This window comes from Anser brachyrhynchus (genome assembly GCF_964034855.1).
Source record: "Anser brachyrhynchus genome assembly, chromosome: 24".
Classification (NCBI taxonomy): Eukaryota; Metazoa; Chordata; class Aves; order Anseriformes; family Anatidae; genus Anser; species Anser brachyrhynchus.
This window is the reverse complement of record NC_137717.1, coordinates 3,216,379-3,237,119: the sequence shown is the minus strand read 5'-3', so window position 1 is coordinate 3,237,119 and position 20,741 is coordinate 3,216,379. Positions and strand designations below refer to the sequence as shown.

General features: G+C 54.0%; 1 protein-coding gene across 3 annotated transcripts in view; it reads left to right on the top strand.

Annotated features, from left to right (window-relative positions):
• The window catches only part of EPHA10 (EPH receptor A10), a 41,938-nt gene extending 22,835 nt beyond the window's left edge, over positions 1-19,103 (top strand). For all 3 annotated transcript variants that reach the window (XM_080567362.1, XM_080567361.1, XM_080567363.1), the window contains 12 exons: positions 2,409-2,533; positions 4,832-4,994; positions 6,250-6,358; positions 6,603-6,658; positions 7,284-7,409; positions 8,953-9,138; positions 11,308-11,369; positions 11,472-11,675; positions 13,013-13,162; positions 13,312-13,490; positions 13,571-13,735; positions 14,304-19,103. In XM_080567362.1, coding sequence (XP_080423488.1) covers positions 2,409-2,533; positions 4,832-4,994; positions 6,250-6,358; positions 6,603-6,658; positions 7,284-7,409; positions 8,953-9,138; positions 11,308-11,369; positions 11,472-11,675; positions 13,013-13,162; positions 13,312-13,490; positions 13,571-13,735; positions 14,304-14,418 — 1,640 coding nt within the window. In that variant the 3' untranslated portion in view covers positions 14,419-19,103. The remainder of the gene's footprint in view (positions 1-2,408; positions 2,534-4,831; positions 4,995-6,249; positions 6,359-6,602; positions 6,659-7,283; positions 7,410-8,952; positions 9,139-11,307; positions 11,370-11,471; positions 11,676-13,012; positions 13,163-13,311; positions 13,491-13,570; positions 13,736-14,303) is intronic.
• Positions 19,104-20,741: the final 1,638 nt, after the last annotated feature.

Genomic DNA, 20,741 nt, shown 5'->3' with positions numbered 1-20,741 from the left:
CTGCAAGCCCACTGTCTGTCCTGGCCTTGGAGCCTCCACGTCCTCGATGGCGCTGCCGCCCGTCTCCTCCAGACTCTCGCTCGGACGCCGTGGGCTGTCCAGGCAGGACGCGGTGCCTGTGCCTGGTTTTGTGCCTTTGCTGCTGGCACAGCGGCTAACGGAGAGGAGGAAACCCAGATGCGATGGAGTGGAGTGTATAAAACCGGGCAGAGTGGTGAATAATTTAATGTTTGCTTTTTCAGAATAGAGGCGATGTTCGGGGAGCTTAAAATATTGATGGGCAACACATTTCTTTTTCTCCACAGTGTGAAATGCTTTATAGTCTGTGTGATTTTCTTTAATCCCTTTTAAGCGTGTTGGAGGCTGGTCCCTGCTTTCCTGGCATGTGCCACGAGCGCTGCTCCACAGCAAAGCACTCAGCAAGCGTGATTTTTCCTGATGGCTTTGCTAACAGCCAGGACCACTTGTTCAGGTTTTTTCAGTCCGTTTGCTGGATACAGAGATACAGGAGGGCATCTGTGTGATGTCTTATTGATGGGAATCAAATAAAACAGCAAGGAGCACTTAACTTAGTTTACAGGAGCAAAAACCAAGCAAAGTGTCAGGCTGGCTTTGGGAGCATGCTCTGCCTGGCCTGGCGGGGCTGCCAACAACCTTTTTGCCTTGCTTCGTGCTGCTGGAATGAGTTTGCTCCTCCTTCTTTACGCGTGAACAATTTGATATCCCCTTAAAGGTCAGCTCTGGGTCCAGCGTATTTATTTGGAGAATTATTTTTTTAAAATGTCAAACCATGTTTAGGCAGATCATGGTGAGGAGGGAGCAGCGTGCAGGGGCCGTGGGCACGAGCCCTGAGCTCCCTGCTCGCCCCTCAGTGTGCGGGGCTGCAGCTCAGGTCCTCGCGTTGTCAGAAGGAGCCGAGAGGACTCGGAATCAAGGAGCAAATCGCCATGAATAAAACATCAGGAGGACGTTTTTCTGCAGCAGAGATTAATGAGCTAAGTAATAAATATGAAATTTCACAGATACTTAAGTTTACTTTCCAGGGACTTGTTCCTCTCCACGGGAGTCCTGGTGGGGCAGCCAGGGTCCTGCTTTGATGGAGAAGCAGGGGGGGACTGCAAACAGCTCATTCCCCACGCAGCTTTCCCTGGGCCTGCTGTAGGGCTGTGGGTGTAAGTGGCTGAATTGGTCACTTCAGACCCTTTACTCTGGTGTTCAGACCCCTAATGTTTGAAGGATGACACAGGTTCAAGGCTTTCCTTGGCATGGGGAGGTCGTTTTTCCTAATTAATCCAGAGCACAATAGGGCTCCAACAGAAGCACCAGGCACAGATTTTATTTTCCCTGCTAAAACATGCAGTGTCTGTCTTGAGGAGCATCCTCTGCAGCAAAGACCGATGCCCTAGCATCTCCTGCATCCTCCCTGCTTTCACAGAGTGAGCAGTGGGCGTGCTGGCCACGGGCAGAGCATCGCGTCCGTGCTGCTTCTGTCTTGCTCTGGGTGAGCATCGCTTCCTTGGCAAGCTCCAGCCATGCTGCAGACGCTCTGGCAGCTCCAGCCAGCTTTTTGCTGGCCTGGAAGGCTGGGGTGTTGGGACAGGCTGCAGGCACGAGAAAGGGCTTGGGGAAGGAGCCGGCGTGGTGAAAGCAGGCAGAGTTGGCAAGTGCATCCTGCACAGGGAGATGAGCTAAATGGGAGCAGAAAGGCCAGGGAGGAGGATCCAGCGTGCAGTGTGCTAGCTAGAAACAAACAGCCGGCTTCGGGGGCACGGCTCGGGTGCTGGCAGCAGGCAGGGCAGGCAGCTCTGCCCAATTCCCAACTCTTGTGCAGGGTGGGATGGCGAGGGGGAGAGCTTGCACAGGGCACCAGGGTGGACTTGGTGTCTCCTACCAGCCCACGGTCTGTGTTCTGCATCTCCTGGACGTCGTTAGCAGCAGGTGCAGAGCACTCAACGTCAGCCGGTACCCCTGCAGCACCATGGGTGGAGGGTGCCATTAGGTGGTTTTTTTTTTTTTCCTTTGGGTAGAGCCTTACTTGCTGCCCAGTTCCTAAAGCAGTTGAGCAGTTGTATTTGGACGATCACCAGCTGGGAGTTTGCCCTATTCCAGTCCTGGTTCAGAGGGAGGGAAGTGCAGTCTGCACAAGGTGCATGCTCTTCAGCCATTCAAATTATTAAAGTTTTTACTGTGACAACAGAGGACAAAAGCAGAAAAGAAGTGGCCATGAATGTGAGGATGGTGATAAAACCGCCTCTAACCCGTGCTCTCGTTGCAGTTATTAATTTGGCTGTTCCTAACACGCAACCCGGGCTTGGCAGTGCGGTGTTCCCAGGCAGGCAGTGCTGGGGGGTGGGTGCTGGGGATGCTCTGCCTCTGCCATCACCCTTTTTTCCTCTCCACTCTTCCAGCGCCAACTCCCGTCACCGACATCCGCACGGATAAAATCGAGCAGAAGAGCGTCTCCTTGTCGTGGCAGGAGCCGGGCTTCCCAACCACCAACAGCACCGAGTACGAGGTCAAGTACTACGAGAAGGTAGGGCTCTGGGGACATGCCCAGCCTCTGTCCATGCAGCATCCCAAATGCTTCTGCGTGTGGCCGTGCTCCTGCTGCTCTCAGCACCCTGCGGCTTAAACAGTGTGCGGTGGAAAATGGGACGTACGTGCGGGGACTGCGGCACGGCGATGATTTTACTGGCACCTAAGAGTGGCAGGAGCGCTTCCAACGGGTGCCAGTAAAGGCTTTTCCTCTCCAACAGCCTTATGCAATCTGCTTATGTAAGTTTTAGGAAATTTGGGTTATTTGTAGAGTTTATTTTAATTAGTGGTTTTTTTTTTTACCCCATCTGTGCAGCAAGATTTCATCTAGTCCTAATGTTGACATCTCCCTGGGAGAAGGAGTAAAGCTAATAATTTGCGTTCATTCATTCTTCGGATGGCTTTTTTTCAAGAATATTAGAAATCCGGGGTTTGGGTTCTTGCCATTAACCAGCTAGGAAGTATAAACCATACGGTCTTTCCAGATCTGTGATGAGATGACACCTATATTCATAGCCTGTTCTCTCGGAAAGTGTTGGACCTGTGGTCTTCACTGCTTTAGGACCGAGTCCCACCAAACCCATGACTTCAGTGAGCTGTGAGTGGCCTGGCACACTGGAGGGGACACGAGCAAACATTTTTATGACAGCCTGTTAATTCAAAAAATAGCTCTTATTTGACAGACACAGTGGGATGAGAATTTTAGAAAAGATACCAGTGGGCAGAGAGCAGGGACAAAGCTCTAAATCAAAATAAATGCAGTTTATGACACAGTTCTGCAAATTACCTTATCTGCGTGTGCTCAGGCTCGTTATGAAACTGATTGCATGTCAAGCAAACCGTGCAGGTGACATGTTGGCATTCTGTATTTAGAAACAAGCTACCTTGAAGCTGATTCATATTAATGTGATTTTGAGCATCTGATAGATTTGAAAGGAGGAATCTGGGAGTGAGGGCGAGCGCCGAGCATAATACGGTAATTCCTTTGCAAATGGGCTGCAGCAACAAGATACTCAGGGTATGTGAAATGAGGAAACATCCTGCTCGGGTAGAAAATTTAAACTACAGTTTAGCAATTATTCACTGCAATGAGGCTTTTGATGCTGACAGGAAAATCAACTTCGTTCCTAATCTATGCTTTTAAAGCCATACTTGAACTACGGAGATTCGAGTGAAGGAGCACATCAAACAGAAAACCCATTTCACGGTGACATCCCCGGCCCCGGGAGCGGCAGGATGCGCCGCCGCCACCGCCGTGCCTCGTGCCAGAGCGCGGGGCTGGTCCGGAGCCCAGCCTGCTGCCAGCTGCACGAAGGCTCTGGCTGTCGCCGTCTCCCTTGGTCGAAGCAGAGACATCTCCAGGTCTCTGGGCAAGGGAATAAAAGCCCGGGGAACAGGACCGTTAGCGAATGCATCTGCCAACTGCGATTACTCAGTGTGTGCTAACGCACGCTTATTTACTCCCAAGAGAGCATCCCTGTTGCTGCTGCCAGCAGCTCCCGGAGCTCAGCACCCTGCAGCCGCGGCTGCTCCGTGCCCTCTCCAGCCGGGCTCTTCCCCGACGTGCCAGCCGAGTGCAGGGAGCTCAGAACCATCTCCCCACGGCTTCGCTCCTGTATCGAGCAGTGCAGGTCGGAGTGCTTGCACGCATTTGCTGTGGCACCTCATCCTCAGCCCTGCACCATTGCCCAGTGCAGTTGCTCTCCTGCTGCGTGCGTGCGGCGCTGAGAGCATCCGAGGCTGGTCCTGGCGTGCAGGGGTGGGGGTGGAAGGGATCTCACAGAGCTCCAGGCCACCTGAGGCAAGAAATTGCTGGTACCTGTGTGTGGTTGGTAGGTCAAACCCATCAGGTGGGGCAGTGACAGTGCTGAGATAAAATCACTGCAGGTGGGGCACAGGGGGTTGCTGGTGGGGCAGGAGCAGGTCTGTTTGTTCTCACTGGGGCTCAAGAAGCCGTAGCAGGGGAGTAGGAAAGGGTCTGAGGGTGCCAGCAGCTTAGCCCCCGCATTTGGGGCAGTGCAGGGTGGCCAGGAGGGATGGAAAGGAGCCGTGCAGGGAACACAGCTGCTCCCCACCGCCCCGTCCTCCTCTTGTCTTCATAGCACATCATCTGGCCCTGCCATTTCACGTGACCTACCCATGTAATTTCTATTAAGGAGCCATCTAGGAAATGCATCCTTTCTGTTAAGGGCTGTGCTGGTGGGACCTGGCGGCGAGGCGGAGGTGCGGCTGGGCTGGCGGGACCGTGGCGCAGCTGCTGGTCCCATCCAATGTTGGGCATCTCATTATTTCGCAGGATCAAAGGGATCAGAGTTACTCGACCGTGAAAACCACATCAACGGCTGTGACAGTCAATAACCTGAAGCCTGGCACCCTCTATATCTTCCAAATCCGGACGTCTTCCTCGCAGGACTACGGCAACTACAGCCCCAGTATCGAAGTGGAGACGCTGGCAGAGCGTGAGTGGGGGCGATGCTCGTGGTCCCTCGCACACACAGGATGCTCCTGCTCATGATGCTGCTGGTTTCACACTGTTGGTTTCTCTCCCCTTTGAGTGAGACTCATTTTGCCACCCTGGATCTCAGAGCAGGTGCTTTCCAGGACTTGCTTTTAATCGCATTTTCCCGTTCTGTTTTAACACAATTGCTGCTGCCGGCCTGCCTGGCCTGGAGGTTTGTGTCCTTCCCGTGCAGCATCAGCGAGGGCAGTCAGTCTGTGGCTCTTCTGCTCTGCTCTGGAGGCTGGGGACGGTCTGTTTTTCTTTGGATCACCTAAGAAAATGCCCGTGGAGTGGATTTTGCTTTCCCTTGGTGTGGCGTTAGCACCAGAACAGATCTCACTGGGGGCCGGCAAGCAGGCACTGGAGGGGAGCAGCACATCAGGAAGGGAGCACATCAGTCCCTGCCAGCGCAGTGACAGAGGGGACGATGCCAGCCCAGGCTCTGCGCAGCTGTGGCAGGCGCTGCAGAGCCGGGGTGGCTACAAAGGGGGGGACAAGAGCAGCTCGGGCAGAGATCTGGTGCAGGATGTGTGCCCCAGGCACGGGGCGGCTGCTTGCACCCGCTGCCGCCGGGCTCACCGGGCACTCAGCTTCTCGGTCCCGTGGCTGAGTAAGGGCAGCCAGCATCGGGGTTATTTGCTGGGGTTTTACTTTTCACAGTTTCCATTCATAACTATAGGCCAGAAGCATCTTATTTCACTGCCTAAAAGAGGGCTTGGAGAGATGGTAGGGTTTCAGTTTAATAACCTACCCTGGCTTGAAATGAAAGCCCTGAGATGGCTGGCTCAGTACGACTCTCACAGATTGTGTTTAACAGGGCTTTAAATTGCATCCATTTACCACACAGAAGACATTTTCAGAATGAATTGAAGCCAATAAAAACTTTATATAGAATGTAGCTTTCTAATGCCCCTGTTTGCAAAAGCAGGAAGGGGAGGGATGAGCGTGGTGAAGGAAAACCATTGGTAAGCCATCGATTTTAAGTCGTTCTCCCCACCAAGCAGGAACTTTTGCTCAGTGCTGACTGGTGGCACCAGCCTGAGATTTGAGAACTGGTCCAGGGTGTGAATCCTCGTGTGGATGGGGAGAAGTAGCCTGGCACTGCTGGGGAATCGTCCCCTGCCTTGCTGGAGGCCGCAGGCTGGCACGGGGAGGTGCGGGACCGGGGACGTGCCCCGGGCGCGATGCTGATGCCTCTGCTTCCCTCCCGGCAGTGACGGTGGCCTCCAGCGAGCAGAACCCCGTCCTCATCATCGCCGTGGTGGCCATCGCGGGGCTGACGGTGCTGGTGTCCATGGTCATCGGCGTGATGGTCTGGAGGAGGTGAGCGGAGCGGCGTGACGGTGTGGAGGAGGTGGGCGGGGGACCCAAGCAGAGCCCCCGTGGTGCTGAGCCCACAGGAGATGCAAGCAGGCGGCGTGGGTAACACGGAGGGGCTGGAAGCGTGGGTTGGAGCCTGTTCGAAGCCGTGCCCAGGAGCCCCAGCGTGGGAGCTGGGTTGCTTTTGGCTTTGGTTTCCCGTGGGAGGCTGCTCCCGGTGCTGATGCCATCCCGATTCTCGTTGCAGACAGTGTGGGTACAGCAAAGCCAGCCAGGACGGGGACGAGGAGCTCTACTTCCACTGTAAGTGCCGTGCGGCCGCCGTGATCGGGATGGCTGGTGGGGTCCCCTGTATTTCTTGCTGCCACGAGCCCTTGCTGTTGAGGCGTTGTCACCCAGCCTTGTCCCAGGGCAGGGCTGAGCGCAGCGATGCTCCCTGGGGGCCGTGGGCTCAGCAGCATCCACGCCAGTGTCCGTCCTTCACGCAGGTCCCCGGCGTGCCCAGGAGGCTGGGATGCTCTCAGCAATCCCTGGGTCACACGAATTATTCTGTCAGCTTTTTCCGAACGGCTACGGGAGAATGCAGCTTTGTTTTCTGGGGCTACTCTTGGTTACTGAGCAGCAGTAATTTTACAGACAACAGTTGTCAAAGGAAATCCAAATGCCAGAACGGATGAGTTTAGCTGATGCCTGGCATATGCCCGTTAAGCACACACAGGCTCTTCTGCTCCCTGGAGTGTTTCGGAAGCAGCAGAGCCCTCGTGCTCTTGGGATGCATTTTGGCTGTTTCACCTCATCACGAAGGGTGCTGAGCTGCTCACAGGGGGGGTTTCTGCCCAGCACAGAGCCAGGGGAGCACAGCAGCCAGCCCATCCCAGCCAGGCGAGCCTCTCACATGCTCTTTTTGTATTCCCCTGCTCTCCTGCAGTTAAAATACCCACCAGGCGGACGTACATCGACCCTGACACGTGCGAAGACCCCATGCAGGCCGTGCACCTCTTTGCCAAAGAGCTGGATAACGCCAGCATTAAGATTGAGAGGATCATCGGGACAGGCAGGTTCCTCCTCGCGGCCCCTCCATGTGTCCCCCCCCTCGGCAGCCTGGTGCCGCTGCTGCCACCCTCCTGCCTCCCGAGCTGCCCACCTCACCAGCACCTTCTGGGGAAGCTCCTCGCCCCCCGTCCCCACCAGTGCCATGATCCCGTGAGGAATGGGGCTGCTTTTTTGTCCAGGAGCTGGGTTTCTTGTTCCCTGTTTCTTTTTCTGAGGCACCAAGTACGGGCCATGGATTGAGGCGCGCACCAGAAAGCATCAGCAATTATCTGCATCTGGGCAGTCTGACAGCAGCACAGGAACTATTTATAAATATGGGAACTTAATGATTTATTGATTTTCATCAACCTCACTGCCTAAAACTTAAAAGCAAATTAAAATCCCCACACCGGGCCCTAGAGCTTTAATCGCTAATGTGCGCCAGAACACGGGAAACACGATTATTCTTTGTCATTTTTTTCCCTAAAGAGAAATTCAGCTATGGAAAAAGAAGAGGTGGAGGAAGGGCAGGGGTGAGGGTTCTCCCACCAGCTCAGAGGGCAGCGGTGGAAGTGGAAGAAGTCATCTTGGTAGCTGCTGGGTGGAGCAGCTGAGGCCGCAATCCCACATAACTTTCAGAAACAAATCAGCGTTTGAAAGATCAAGAAAGAAATTAGTCAGGAAAGTGTTTAAACGCAAAGAATTTAGGGCTGTGTTTGTCTCACTGCTGACCTAACAAGTACCTGGCTTTGAAATTAGTAAAGCTTTTCAGATCTGCACTTTTTTTTTTTTCCCTATAAAGCCGATATTGGCCTTTTGTGTTACAAACTTGGTAGCTCCTGTTGCCGAGCGTGTGGCCGCGAGGAGCGGGATGCTCAGCCTCAGGCGCTGCAGAAACGTTCCTGGCGCTGGTGCTTTGTTGCTGTGGAAAGCAGAGAGCTTGTGTTGGCTGAGCTTGGAGGCGGAAAGGGCCGAACCTGGGGAGCATGAGCTTGGTGGCTGGGGGTTAATCTTCTTTTCTTGGAAAAAAAACCCACAGTATGCACTTGAGCAGAGCATGGAGAGAATGGCTTGGAGAGCTAGGCAGAGGAGGAATCTGCATCCTGCTGTATGTTTTTGAGTGTTGCACGCTGGTGCTGGCCTTGTGTGCAGGGCTGTGGGGTCAGGGGAGCCAGCACAGCAAGCTCTGCAGGGGGAAACCTGTGTCTGTGCAGGGCACCAAGCGTTTCTGAGGCTAAGGACTGGCAAATCCTCTGGTTAGCAATGGGAAGTGTGCCTTGTGTACACAGCAAGGACATGGCTTGTGCTGGAGAAATGCAATCGGTGTTCCCAAAATGAAGGAGGGGGGAAAACCTGATGGAAACCCCCCTTCCCAAAAGAGGAGTGTTGCATTGCAGCAGCATCACCCTCGCACGCCGCTGCTCACAGCTTCGAGGGAGCCGTAGGGTCTGCTTCAGGCAGCTCCTTCTTTCCCGGTCTGGAAAAAGACATCGGGCTGGTGCAAGGGGCGAAGGCGAGGGATTTTATGGCGCGGGTGCCGCTTAACGCGTCTCTCTGCCGTGCAGGGGAGTTCGGCGAGATCTGCCGGGGCTGCCTGAAGCTGCCCAGCAAGCGGGAGCTGCCGGTGGCCATCCAGACCCTGCGGGCTGGGTGCTCGGCGAAGCAGCAGCGCTGCTTCCTGGCCGAGGCGTGCACCATGGGCCAGTTCGACCACGCCAACGTCATCCGGCTGGAGGGGGTCATCACCAGAGGTAAAGGGGGCCTCGTGCCGCGCGGGACGGCTCGGCGTGCTGGAGGAGGGCTTCTGTATACGTTTCCAGGAGAAGCGAAGCAAATCCCACCTCTGTGTTGTGTTGTTATCCTGTTAGTACCTGCTGACAAGCCCTGCCTGTTCCAGTGCATTGGAAAAGGATGAACGAGCTCTCTCTGTAGGATTTGATTTTTTTTTTTTTTTAATATCTCCAACCTAAGGTGGCACTGCTGTTTGCCCTGTCATTTCAGCCTGCTAAATGCCATTTTTCTCGCTCCCTGCTTCAGAGGGTGACGTTGTGGGGTTGCACAGAGCTGCCCAGCCTGCAGGTATTGGTCTGGGGGGGTCCAGCAATGTCAGGGGGCGTGCAGCAGCCTTCACGCAGGGTAATTAAAGCACCCCCGCAAAAGGCACGATGTCGGTGCTGTCTGATGGAGACACGGCATGCAAAATGCTCTAGAGTTTTCCCCACAGGGCATTTCTGCAGCTTTAATTTCTTTTTTCCCAGCGACTTTCCCACGTGGCAGGAGTGTCTGGGCGTGCTGGCAGCCGTGCTGCCGGCACCTCGCTCTCCAAAGAGCCCTGACAGCGCGATGCTGCTGTCAGCGGGCTCCGGTACTCCATCAGCATGGAAACGGTGCAGTTGTATGCTTCATGCTCAAAAAATACCCAGTGCTGCTGGCAAAGCACAGAAATGAGTGTTGTAACCTCTTGAAGCTGTAAGGAGGCGTTTGGCTGACCTGCAGCAGCGGCTGGTGGGTGTACGGTGGGGTGTGCAGCGGGCAGAGCGCTGCTGCGTGGTGCTCGAGGAGATTTCGGTTTGATTTTCCTGGGAGAAGGCTGCAAGGATGCTGACTTGTTTAGGGATCCACCGTGGATTTCAGGCAATGTGCTGAACCTGCTGCTGCGGAGAGCGATGACCTGCTGCTGCAGGTGCCGAACTGTTGCTCTCTGGATATCAGGTGTTTCCTCACCTATTAGCCATTTTAGCATTCCGATGATTAATAAAATGCTTACAGCTCGATTAATAAAGCCGGGGAGCGGGACTGGTTTAGCAGCAAAACAGCACACTCTTAATAAAAGCAAATTGCAGTGAGGTTTTGTCAGTAAAACGGATGAGGCTGCCTGCTCCCAGCCCTCGTGGGAGTGCTCGCTGAGCTGCGCTCGGTGCTGCTGGTAAATGGATGTTCGTGGAAATCCAAAGGCATGCGAGCACGTGCCTCGAACCAGCCCTTTTATTAGGTAAGGAAGTATTTCTGTCCCGAGTCTGGGGCTGAGCTGGTCACTTTTGTGTAGTTTGGTAAATTAATAACGTATTTTTTCTAATCTCAGCTTATCAAGAGGCGCAGAGTCCCTAAAAGCATCTTGTCCTGCTCTTTGATGAGTCTGTGTATGAGCTGCAGGCTATCTCTGAGCCTGTGTCTGTGTCACGATCTTTGTACCAAGCTTTCCAGAGCAGCCGTAGAAATGAGAATGAATTCTTCAGCTAATGAGAATTTCCTATTGGCGACCGTGTTTCCGTTCCTGTTAGCCGGATCTTCACTTTATCATGCTTAATTAATGCCGGCAGTGCCTGCTCTTTAACTGCAACGTCTCGTGCGCAGGCAGCCTCAAGCTTTGCAGCAGGGGAGGCACTCATCCTTCCACCAAACCTCCGCTCGCACCGTGCTCAGCCCATGTGGTGGTGCTGTGCCAGACCCCTGCTCCTCCACGGGCCTTGCTGGCAGCACAGCGAGCCTGGCGCAGCTCTCAGGGTCCCGTGCTCATGCTCCCAATAATTCTGGAAGAGAGAATCGTGTCTTTAATGTGCAGCATCTTCCACTGCGAGCTCCTCTTGGGCGAGCTGTAGCAATGCTTCCAGCAGCAGCTGCAGGTTCAGCGGTGCCAAAGCATCGGTGGGGCTCAGCAGCAGGAGTTGCCATTCCCCTCTCACCCATCATAATAATAATCAGGTTAATCTCCTCTGGTTGTTGCCTCGTTGGTGGAGTTTATGATGCAGGTTGGATACATCAAAAATCCCGCAAGGAAAATCTGGCAAACATACAACGTTTATATTTGGAGGGGAGGTTTGAGGGCAGGGAGGTTCGCTCCGCGTTTCCGTTACCACTGGCACGGAGCTGCCTGCGGCAGGAGGCAGGACTCACGCGGTGCTCCTTGTCTGTCCGTGCAGGGAACACCATGATGATAGTGATGGAGTACATGGGGAACGGAGTGCTGGACTCTTTCCTCAGGGTGAGTGCTGTGGAGCTGGTGGGAACTGCCGGGCTCTGTCACCCGCCGGGCTTCAACAGGCATCGCTCAGCTCTGGCTTTTCCTCCTCTTTTTTTTTTGCAGAAACATGAGGGACAGTTCACATCCACCCAGCTCATCAGCATGTTGCAGGGGATTGCCTCTGGCATGAAGTACCTGGCAGAGATGGGTTACATACATAAAAGCCTGGCTGCCCACAAGGTCCTTGTGAACAGCAGCCTGGCGTGCAAAATAACGGGTTTCAGGCAGCCGCAAGAAGATAAGATGGAGACCATCTTCACCACCATGGTAAGAGGCTTTTCCAAATTTAGTTTTCAGTGCTTCCCAAAAGCAAAATGCTGACGGCACACCTGCGGAGATGTCCCCTGGTGTCCGTGCCTGGCCGTGGCCAGCATCCCTTGGACTGGCTCCTGGCAGCGCTGGGGAGGCTCGCAGCCTGCTCTGAGCGTTGAGGAAGGATCTGCATCGTAACAGTTTCTTTCCCAACTGGAAATTAATGCGTTTAGCTGGGGACCTGCCCCACAGCAGTGCTCTGTGCGTGTGGGGGCAAACCCTAGGCGGTGGCTGAGGGCAGCCTCAGCCTTCGTTATGTCTATTTTATCACTCATAATGAAGTTCATCGTTTTCAATTAAGGACCGAAGTCCTGCTCGCTTCACGCTCACGCCTCATCAGCTCGCCCCGTATCAGCTGAATCTGTTAGCGCGTCGCATTAACCAGGCATTAATATTTTAAAAAGCACCGATTCCGCAGTCAGACGAGCCCTTCTTGTTTGCAGGGAGCGTTGCTCCAGGGAGGCAGCAGCTGGTGGGCACGGCCACAGGTACCCGGTGCTGTGTCCCAGCACCAGGCACGGCCATCCCAGGGAGAGGAGCCTGTTTGTGGGGTTTGCCCCACAATCTGTCGGGAGCTGTGGTTTTCTGTCAGCTCTGAGCAGGCTGATGACAGAAAGAGTCTTGCGATATGATTTTTTTAGCCTTTATCGTGAGCTCCAGGGAGACACCTCGGGGAAAGCATCCCTATCTTGTAGACTCCCTGGCGAAGCACGACCAAGTGCTGAGCATCCCGCAGCGCTGCGGCTCAGAGCTTGGCTGCCGTGCCCGCAGGGATGGGAGAAACCTTCCCTCGGTGCCAGCGTGGGCACGGAGCAGCCTGCTGGGTGCAGGGACCCGAGCTGTGGCTTTGCGTTTGAGGTCTCCCTCCTGTTAATTGCAATTAGCTGCAGTGTCTGTCACCTGCTTTGCCCAGTGCATCTAGAGGGATCTGCAGAGGTGGAGGACAGGATGGCTAATTACAGGAGAGCAAGCTGGGGTGCAGGGACTGTGTGTTTGTGCAGCTCTGAGACGGGTTTTGTTAAATATTAATGTGTAAAATGCCATCAGCTCTTCCCAGAGCCATTCTCTCTTCCATTAATATTTCAGGACTCACATTCCCATGTAGCATACTGTTGCATGCCCATTTTAAAACAAATTGAGGCACAAGTTTTCTCTTAGTATGAAACCTGTGCATGCTACACAGGCTGTGAAACAGGGAGAGGGTGCACCAGAGGGCCACCACGTGTGTCGGCCTCTCCCTCCTTCTGTCCTACGTGACAACGCTGTTTTACCCCCATTTTCTGCCCGGCCAGCGTGAGAAGAGCCTGGTGCTGTGGTCAGCCCCCGAAGCCATCCAGTATCACCACTTTAGCCCGGCCAGCGACGTGTGGAGCTTTGGCATCGTCATGTGGGAAGTCATGTCCTACGGCGAGAGACCCTACTGGGACATGTCCCACCAGGATGTGAGTCCCCCGCTGCGTGCCCGACGGCGACGTTGCTGTGGCTGGTGGCGGGCGGTGGGGAGGGAAGGTCTCCCAGGTGCTGGATTTGGGTGCAGTCTGTATTTTGGCATCTCAGAGCTGGCCCCTCACCTCTCCGCCCCGCTCTGCAGGTGATGAAGGCGGTGGAGGACGGCTTTCGCCTGCCGGCCCCGGCAAACTGCCAGCCTCCCCTGCACCAGCTCATGCTCGACTGCTGGCAGAAGGACCGCAGCCAGCGCCCCAAGTTCTCGCACATCCACGACGTCCTCAGCAAGATGGTGCAGAGCCCGCAGCCCCCGCCGTGCACCAGGTGCCCGCTTGTCCCTTCCCCTGCGGGTCCCCGCCACCGCGCACCGTCCCCGCTCCCCTTCACCCCCCGTCTGTCCTCAGGTCCCGCGGTGCCGCCGTGCCCCTGGCTGAGCGCTCCTTCGCAGCCTTCCCGGCCTTCAGCTCGGTGGGAGAGTGGCTGGAAGCGATAGAAATGGGCAGGTACCGGGATAACTTCACCGCCGCGGGCTACTGCTACCTGGAGTCCGTGGCCAGGATGACGGCGCAGTAAGTGAAAGGGGCTGGCCGCAGCCTGGCGTCGTTGGGTGCGGGGGGAGCGAGTTGCGCTTTTAAATAACAGCCACTTGGTGCTGAATGGAAGGGCAAATCTTCCAGAATACGTCTGCAAGAGCAAGAGAACACGTCCCAGCGATGGTGTGGGTCGGGCTGCATGTGCTGTGCAGCTCAGCTGCTGGGTTTTGGAGCCGATTGAAAGCTGTGCTTTGGATTTTAACTTGTAATTTCTGGCAGGCACAGAGTGTTACCTGTCCCAGACGGAGAGCAGGGTCAAATCGAGGAGCGATTTGCCAACAGCCGGCTCTGCAGGCAGCACGGGGCCTCCAGCTCCAGCAGCCGGGGTGGGAGCTCTTGTGTACTGTGGGCTTGTGTCACCCCAAGCTCCCTGCCAAGGTCCGTGCTGTTCAGCTGGGACAGCAGCTTGGGGATTTCTTACTCCTGCATGTCCGCAGGAGCCCGATGGTGTGAAATCCTCACTGCTCTGTCCTGGAGAGCAGTCAGCACAGGACGCCGCAGTTAGGGCTTGTTCCTTGTGGCCGATGCAGGGTATGTTTTGCAGAGATGTCCTGAGCCTGGGGATCACGCTGGCGGAGCACCAGAAGACAATCCTGAGCGGCATCCAGACCCTGCGGGCCCAGGTGATCCAGATGCACGGCCGGGGCGTGCAGGTGTGACGGAGCACGGAGCACCGGAGTGGGAGGAGGCGCCGGCCACGTGCTGGCCCCAAACCGGACCAAATCTCTGAAACCTCACAGTTTCAGGTGGGATGTAGGAGTCACTGGGCTGCTGCCCAGCGAGTCATTCCATGTGGCAAGAGGGCAGGGCGTCCCATCCCCTGTGCCAGGGAAGCCGAGCATCCCTGGGACACCAGGCACGGTGTGCCTGGGCGGCTGTGGTTCTCCCGATCGCTGCTCTGTAAGACGAGTCAAATGTAACGACGCCATTTCACATGGTAATTAGGTCAACAGGGTGGATGGACATTTGTGCACTGTCTTAATCCAGAGCTGACAGCGTTTTCCTATCTAGCATCCTACTGCTGAAATCCATGGGTATTTTTATACAGGCTGACATCTTCTACCGACCCCACCAGGAGCTTTTATTGCTTTTATTTTTAGAGACTGGAGCAGAGCTCACACCCAGCGCCCTGCTTTGGGAAGGTGACTTTGCCCATCTGGCATGCTGAAAGGAAGCTTTCTTTCCCAGCCACATCCCTTCCGCTCCAAGAGTCACCTCGCTGAGTCTTGACACCACTGTTGGTGAACAAAAACAAATGTTCTCCACCGAAGCGCAGAGCAAACGGTGCTGAACGTTTCTTGTCCTGGCAAGGCAGTTGCAGCGGAGGAAATGGAGGCCGCAGCCAAGGGAGGGTGAGCACTGGCGCCCTTGGGCTGCCCTGCTGATGCTCTCAGCCTTCAAGCTTTCTGCCTTGCAAAGTCTCTTGGGCAGAGCATCCTGCATCCTTCGCTGGCTTGGTGGGGAAGCGCGGTGGCTCCGACTGCTCTGGGCTGCGGCACAAGGAGGGATGCGAGGCAGTAGGGCGGTGGGGAAGGTGTGCAAGTTGTGTCCGTGGTGGCGAGCTGCTGCTTGCTGGGCAGGAGGATGCAGGTAGGAGCCTGGAAAAGAGGGGTCTGCTCACCCTCGGCGCTAACCCAGACCCCTGTAAGGTTTGGCAGCGATGGTGCTCACTTTGCAGTCCTAATGCTGTACCGAACAGCCGGGCACAGACGCTGTGGCTCAGGGCAGCAGCGGAGAAATAACCACAGCAAGGTGAACGCTGAGAAAGGGGGGGCTTCGGGTGGATGCGGCCAGTGATGGGGGGGCGAAGTGGGCAGAGCATCGCTGTGCAGCCGTGAGCTGAGCCACCTGGGTGAAGCTGGAGCCTGGGGATGAGCATCCCTCCGGGCAGGTCGGCACATCAGCACTTTATTTCGTAGCAGCCAGAGGCTCAGCACTGTGTGCCTCACGCACTGGCGGTTCCCACTGCTACAGGCCTGATCCGTGACGGAAGACTTTAATTGCATCTGCTTAACGCTACAAGTTTCCTTGAAGTTGGTTAATTAAATGGGTCTTTGCAGCCTTGTTCGGAGCTTTGTAGGCCTTTTATTATCATCTCTAAGTATTGCAAGTGAATTATTAATGATGAAAGGCAAAGATTTACAAAGGGAAAGAATGCTGTAGAGGATGTTCACGATGTGGTTGGAAGTGTGTTTGCATTGGGTTCGGATGCTCTGCAGGTAGTCTGCACCGAGGGGATGCAATCTAAATGGCAATTAGCTGAAGGATGCTAATGCAGCCTGCTTGCAGGGCGAGCGTCGCACCCACCCCACCCAGACACATGGTCGCATCGTTCCAGGGATCCAGCTTTTGTTCAGTAAAGCCTCAGTCCTGGTGGTTTTCTTCGAACCAGCACACGTGTCCCAGGGGAATGCTGTGCCCTCGGAGTCTTCTGGCTTGGCTGCTGCCACTGGCTGAAGGTCAGGAGTGCTCAAGACTACAAGATTTCGCTTTTTTCAACTATTCAACATGATTGCATTGGAGATCAGAGCTGAACTTCACCAACACGTGGTATCAAGAAGGTGCCAGCTAATGTTTACTTCTCGTTTTTCTGCCTTGTGTTGCCATTTCCAGGTAATGTCAGTGAGCTGCCACCAGCTCTCGGTGCTCTCCTTCTGAAGTTTAAGCAGCATTCCCCAGTGTCACTCGGTCAGTTTTTTATGGAAATAACTCACCTTTAAGTTTCACCTTTGTCCGGTCCGGGTAGTTGCTCAGCATCCTGATGTTTCACACCCAGAAGAGTAATAATTGTGAACTGAAACCTTCATTTGGTAGAAATGCCAGATCCCAAGGATCAAGTGCAATTTGTATGCTCGTTATGTTTACATTTTATCTATAGAGAAAGTATATTCTAGTTCTCGAGGCAGCGAGCTGAACCAACGTGATTCCTGATCCTCTCCCACATCTCCTGCTCTTGTCCCTTTCGTGGGAGCTCCCCGGAGCCTTCTGCAGGCCAGGCTGTGTCCAGGCTGCTGTGCTTGCTCTCCGGAGCTCTGGGCAAAGCCAGGACTTGGTGACAAGGTGACACCATGCCCTTGGTCTGGAAAATGGAGCTGGCTATGAGCACACAGGCTGCCTGGTGCAGAAGACCCCTCTGTGACATGCAGGAAGGTGCTGAGGGCACTCTGAGCATCTCGAGCCCAAGGGTAGGGAAGTGAAGGCAGCAAAAAGGAAACTCTGGAAATGGTGACAGTAGTCAACAGCTACAGAGACCTCAGGGGAAGTGTCCCAATCACTGTAAATAAACCCTGTAACCTGTTGAGGGAGGCTGAGGTGATTTTGAGGACAGCTCCGTGAACCAGCTGGAAGGCAGCTGCTGGTAGCAGGATGCTCTTGGGCAAGGTGTTCGTTGTGTTTGGGCGGTGGTTGAGGCCGTGCAGGTTTCTCGTGTGCCTAGCGAGGGAGATCAGGCGGAGTGAGAGCGTGCACAGCTCTGCAGAGGTGCCCGAGAATAATGAATTCTCAGCAAAAGTTCGAAGAGAGTGTGGCGTTCCCTTTCCAGCAGATTAAATGTTATTCCTTGGGAATGCTCCTGGGTTTTATTTGTCATTTAAGAGCCTTGCAACCAAAGGCAACGTTGACAAAAGTGGCAGACCTGGCAAGCTTGGATGCATTTTCTGCATTCCCTGCAGAGGCAATGTGGGACATTAGGGTGAGGAAGAAGTCCTTGTCCTTGTCCTTTCCCAGCAGCTGAGCCCTGCAGCAAAGCCCTGGGGCCTCTTAATCCACGTGGCTGGGCACTTGTACAGTGCTCTCTCTGTGCTAGAGTGCTCCAATTAAAAATGAGACCATTTCTCAATCATTTAAGAGTTCCCCCTGCTGAATTGGGCTCCTGTACTGCATTCTCCAGCACAATCAGAACTGGAAGTGACATTTCTTCATCTGAGTCTCTCTAGCTGGTCCCAAAAGAAATTCCGTGTTTAATTACTTTCCTGATTTACTACAGTGAGGGACTTGGGCTCGGTGTTTCAGCGAGCTCTTTTTCTTCCAGACAGCAGCATTCTGTGGCTGGGACCGTGCTGTAAGGTGGCAGAAGCACGGCGTGTTGGCTCTCCTGGTCTCTGCTGGAAGGGAGAGGAGAGCACGTAACCAAAGCGTGCTTCCTAGCCTAGCTCGTGGCAACAACAAACACCTCTAACTGAGCTCCTCATCAGCCCTGGAACTAATCAGATCAGCAGATTAAGTTATAAATTGTTACTGCGATTTTAAAATTAACTTGTGCCCTCTCAGCACCTCCTCTTTGGGGAAGTATTCAATGCCTGATAATTAAATTAATTAGCAATGCTGTTTTGCAGCTGCTCGACCAAGGGAAATGCCTCAGAACGATTTCAGCCTCTTATTCCAGGCTGTCTCTGACACAGGGCAGGGTTCCTACTGAAGCTGATAAATGGGTTGGGGTCGCATGTTTGGGTTCCTGCTGTGCTTTTGGAAGAGGTTGCTGGAGCTCGTGTCCTGGACCTGGGGCTAGCCCCCAGGGCATCACGAGGAGCATCAGCCCCATGCAGGCACGCTCAAGGGCTTTGCTCTTCTGGGCTTTGCTCTTTGGGGCTTTGCTTTCCTCAGACCGTGGTGCATTTGACCCAATGCATTTTGTTCTCCGGCTGCGGCCCTCTCCAGCAGCAGGCAGCCGCCTGTTTCTGGGCTTTTCTTTGTATTCCTAACGAGGATGTCTCCACTAGATGTTCCTCTTGGCCAGCGAGAAACGGCGCAGTACAGCCTCTCCTGGGGGTCTGGCTCTGCCTGTGCTGGAGGAATTCCTCTTTGGGAATCCTCCCCTTCTGGGCTGGGTCTTGTTTTCCTTGAGGGCGGCAGGACAGGTCCCAGCCGTGCCCCTGGTCAGGAACAATTTTCTGGAGCCAGAATTAGGACAGTGCTGGACACAGCCCCAGGCAGCATCACAGGCAGGGCACGCGGCTCCTCGAGAGCTGGTGCATGTAACCTTCCCCCCCCCAGCATAAAACCAAAACTGGGGTCACATTGGTTCATCTCTAGCTGCTTTTTGATATTCATTAACCACATGTTATATACTGTAAATACATACTTGAGAAGTCAATATATATTTTTATAAGCTTGGAACAAATGTAATATAAGATTGTAAGGGACACTGTGTACATTTCATGATTGAGCTATAGTCAGACATCTCCAGGGAATCACCATTGATTTGGAAGAACAATAATAATAATAATAGATGGTAATAAAGATCTATTGACATTTTTGTTAATTTTGTATTTATTGAACTATGTTTGAAGATTGCAATAATGAGATACCTAAATATAACTAAGTAAAAACAACCACTAATTCTGCCCTGGCTTGCACGTGTGGGTTATTTCTGGCATTGTGATGAAAAGCACCGCTTCAGCGAGGATAGCAGGTATCAAGTAATGAACAGTTGAAGTGGCAGCAAGGTGTGAAATGACGCCTTGTTTTATTAAATAGCATGTGAGCTAAAACAAGAGCCTTTGCTCCTTTTTGCAGAGTGTGCAGGAACAGTGCAGCGGTTGTTTCTTGCTACTGATGTTTCCGTAGTGAAAAAAAAAAAAACATTGTTTAACTGGTACAGCTCGTGTGTTTTGAAGAGGGAGAGGCCAAGCCCTTGACCGGTGGGGCCAGCTGTGGTCAGGCAGGCAGAAGCCCCCTGTTCCCCTGGGAGCCCCCAACCTTGGACGTGATCAGAGCGGAGCTGCTGGCGCGATCGTCACCCTGAGTGCAGGATGCTGCTGAGCAAAGGGAAAACACTGCCGAGCTCCCGTGCTCAAGGCGTGCAATTAATTGTTTAACTGAGTAAACGAAAGCAGGGTACGGCCAGCATGTTAAATGCAAGCGCTGCACAAACAATAATATTTAGAAATAATGCAGCGCGACTCTTTCAGCGGTTCCCGTTTCTTCTCTTTTTCTTGGGCTGCTTAATGCCAAAGAGCATGTACAAAGCCTCGTTTCAGTGTGCTGACAACAGTGACAGCTGCTACGAAAAAGGAACTGAATGGGTGCTTAAAACGGGTGAAGTCTATTTGCCTTCTGTTGATCAATTAATTCAGCCAGTCTTCACTAGGAGCCTGGCCAGGGCTATATTGGCACTATAAAAAAATAATTAGAGCTCTGAAGCAGGGTTATGAATAGCGGATCGCAAGCCCCAGCCAAGCAGAGGTATTTTTTTGCCCAGCCTTACCTGCGCTGCTGCCTCCTGTGCCCCATGGGTGATGTTTTCACCCCTGTTTTTGTGATCTTCCTGGTAGGGACAGGGGCTTGGGCATCCCTGTGCTGCTGGGGTGGGGGCTGGATGCTTCCAGCATGGGTTGGGGGGCACAGGAGGGGACAGGGAGGGATGCTGGGGGTGGTGAAGGTCTCCATCAACCCCCCTGGGGCTGGCAGGAGCATGGCTAAAGCCCCTTCCCCTCTCTGCCACCAAGGAAACGGCGTTCCCCAGCCCTCCCAGGGCAGGCCCACGCTCGAGGAGCTCGCTGCCTTTCTAAAATGGAGGCCGATTTTCCGGCTTCCTGGGTCAAGCGGTTGCGCCGCGCGGTGTCAGCGTGTCCCTGCTCCGAGCTGGAAGCTTTATCTTCATAACTTATTGCTCACTGCTCTGCGACTGCCCTGTTGCAGTGATGGATTGCACGGGCTGACATTGAAGCTCCTGCTCCCTTCTTCCCCCCCCCCATTCTCTGCTGTTGGAGCTGACTGGACTGTGAATATTTTCTGCACAACAGACCTGAGCAAACCTCTCATGATCTAATTTTAGTCCTCTGATACGGAGGTTTGAGGGGGAAATTACAGCCTGGGCTGCAACTGCGCGTGTTGTACAGCCAGCAATGGATGTATCAGCTTCTGACACAAGCAATGGCTTTGAGGGAGAAAACTAGCTCTGGAAAACATCTGGAAAATCATGTCACCGCTCTCCGAGGACAGCAGCGTCTGTCACCTTGATGTTTGCATTTTGTCCCGTCTC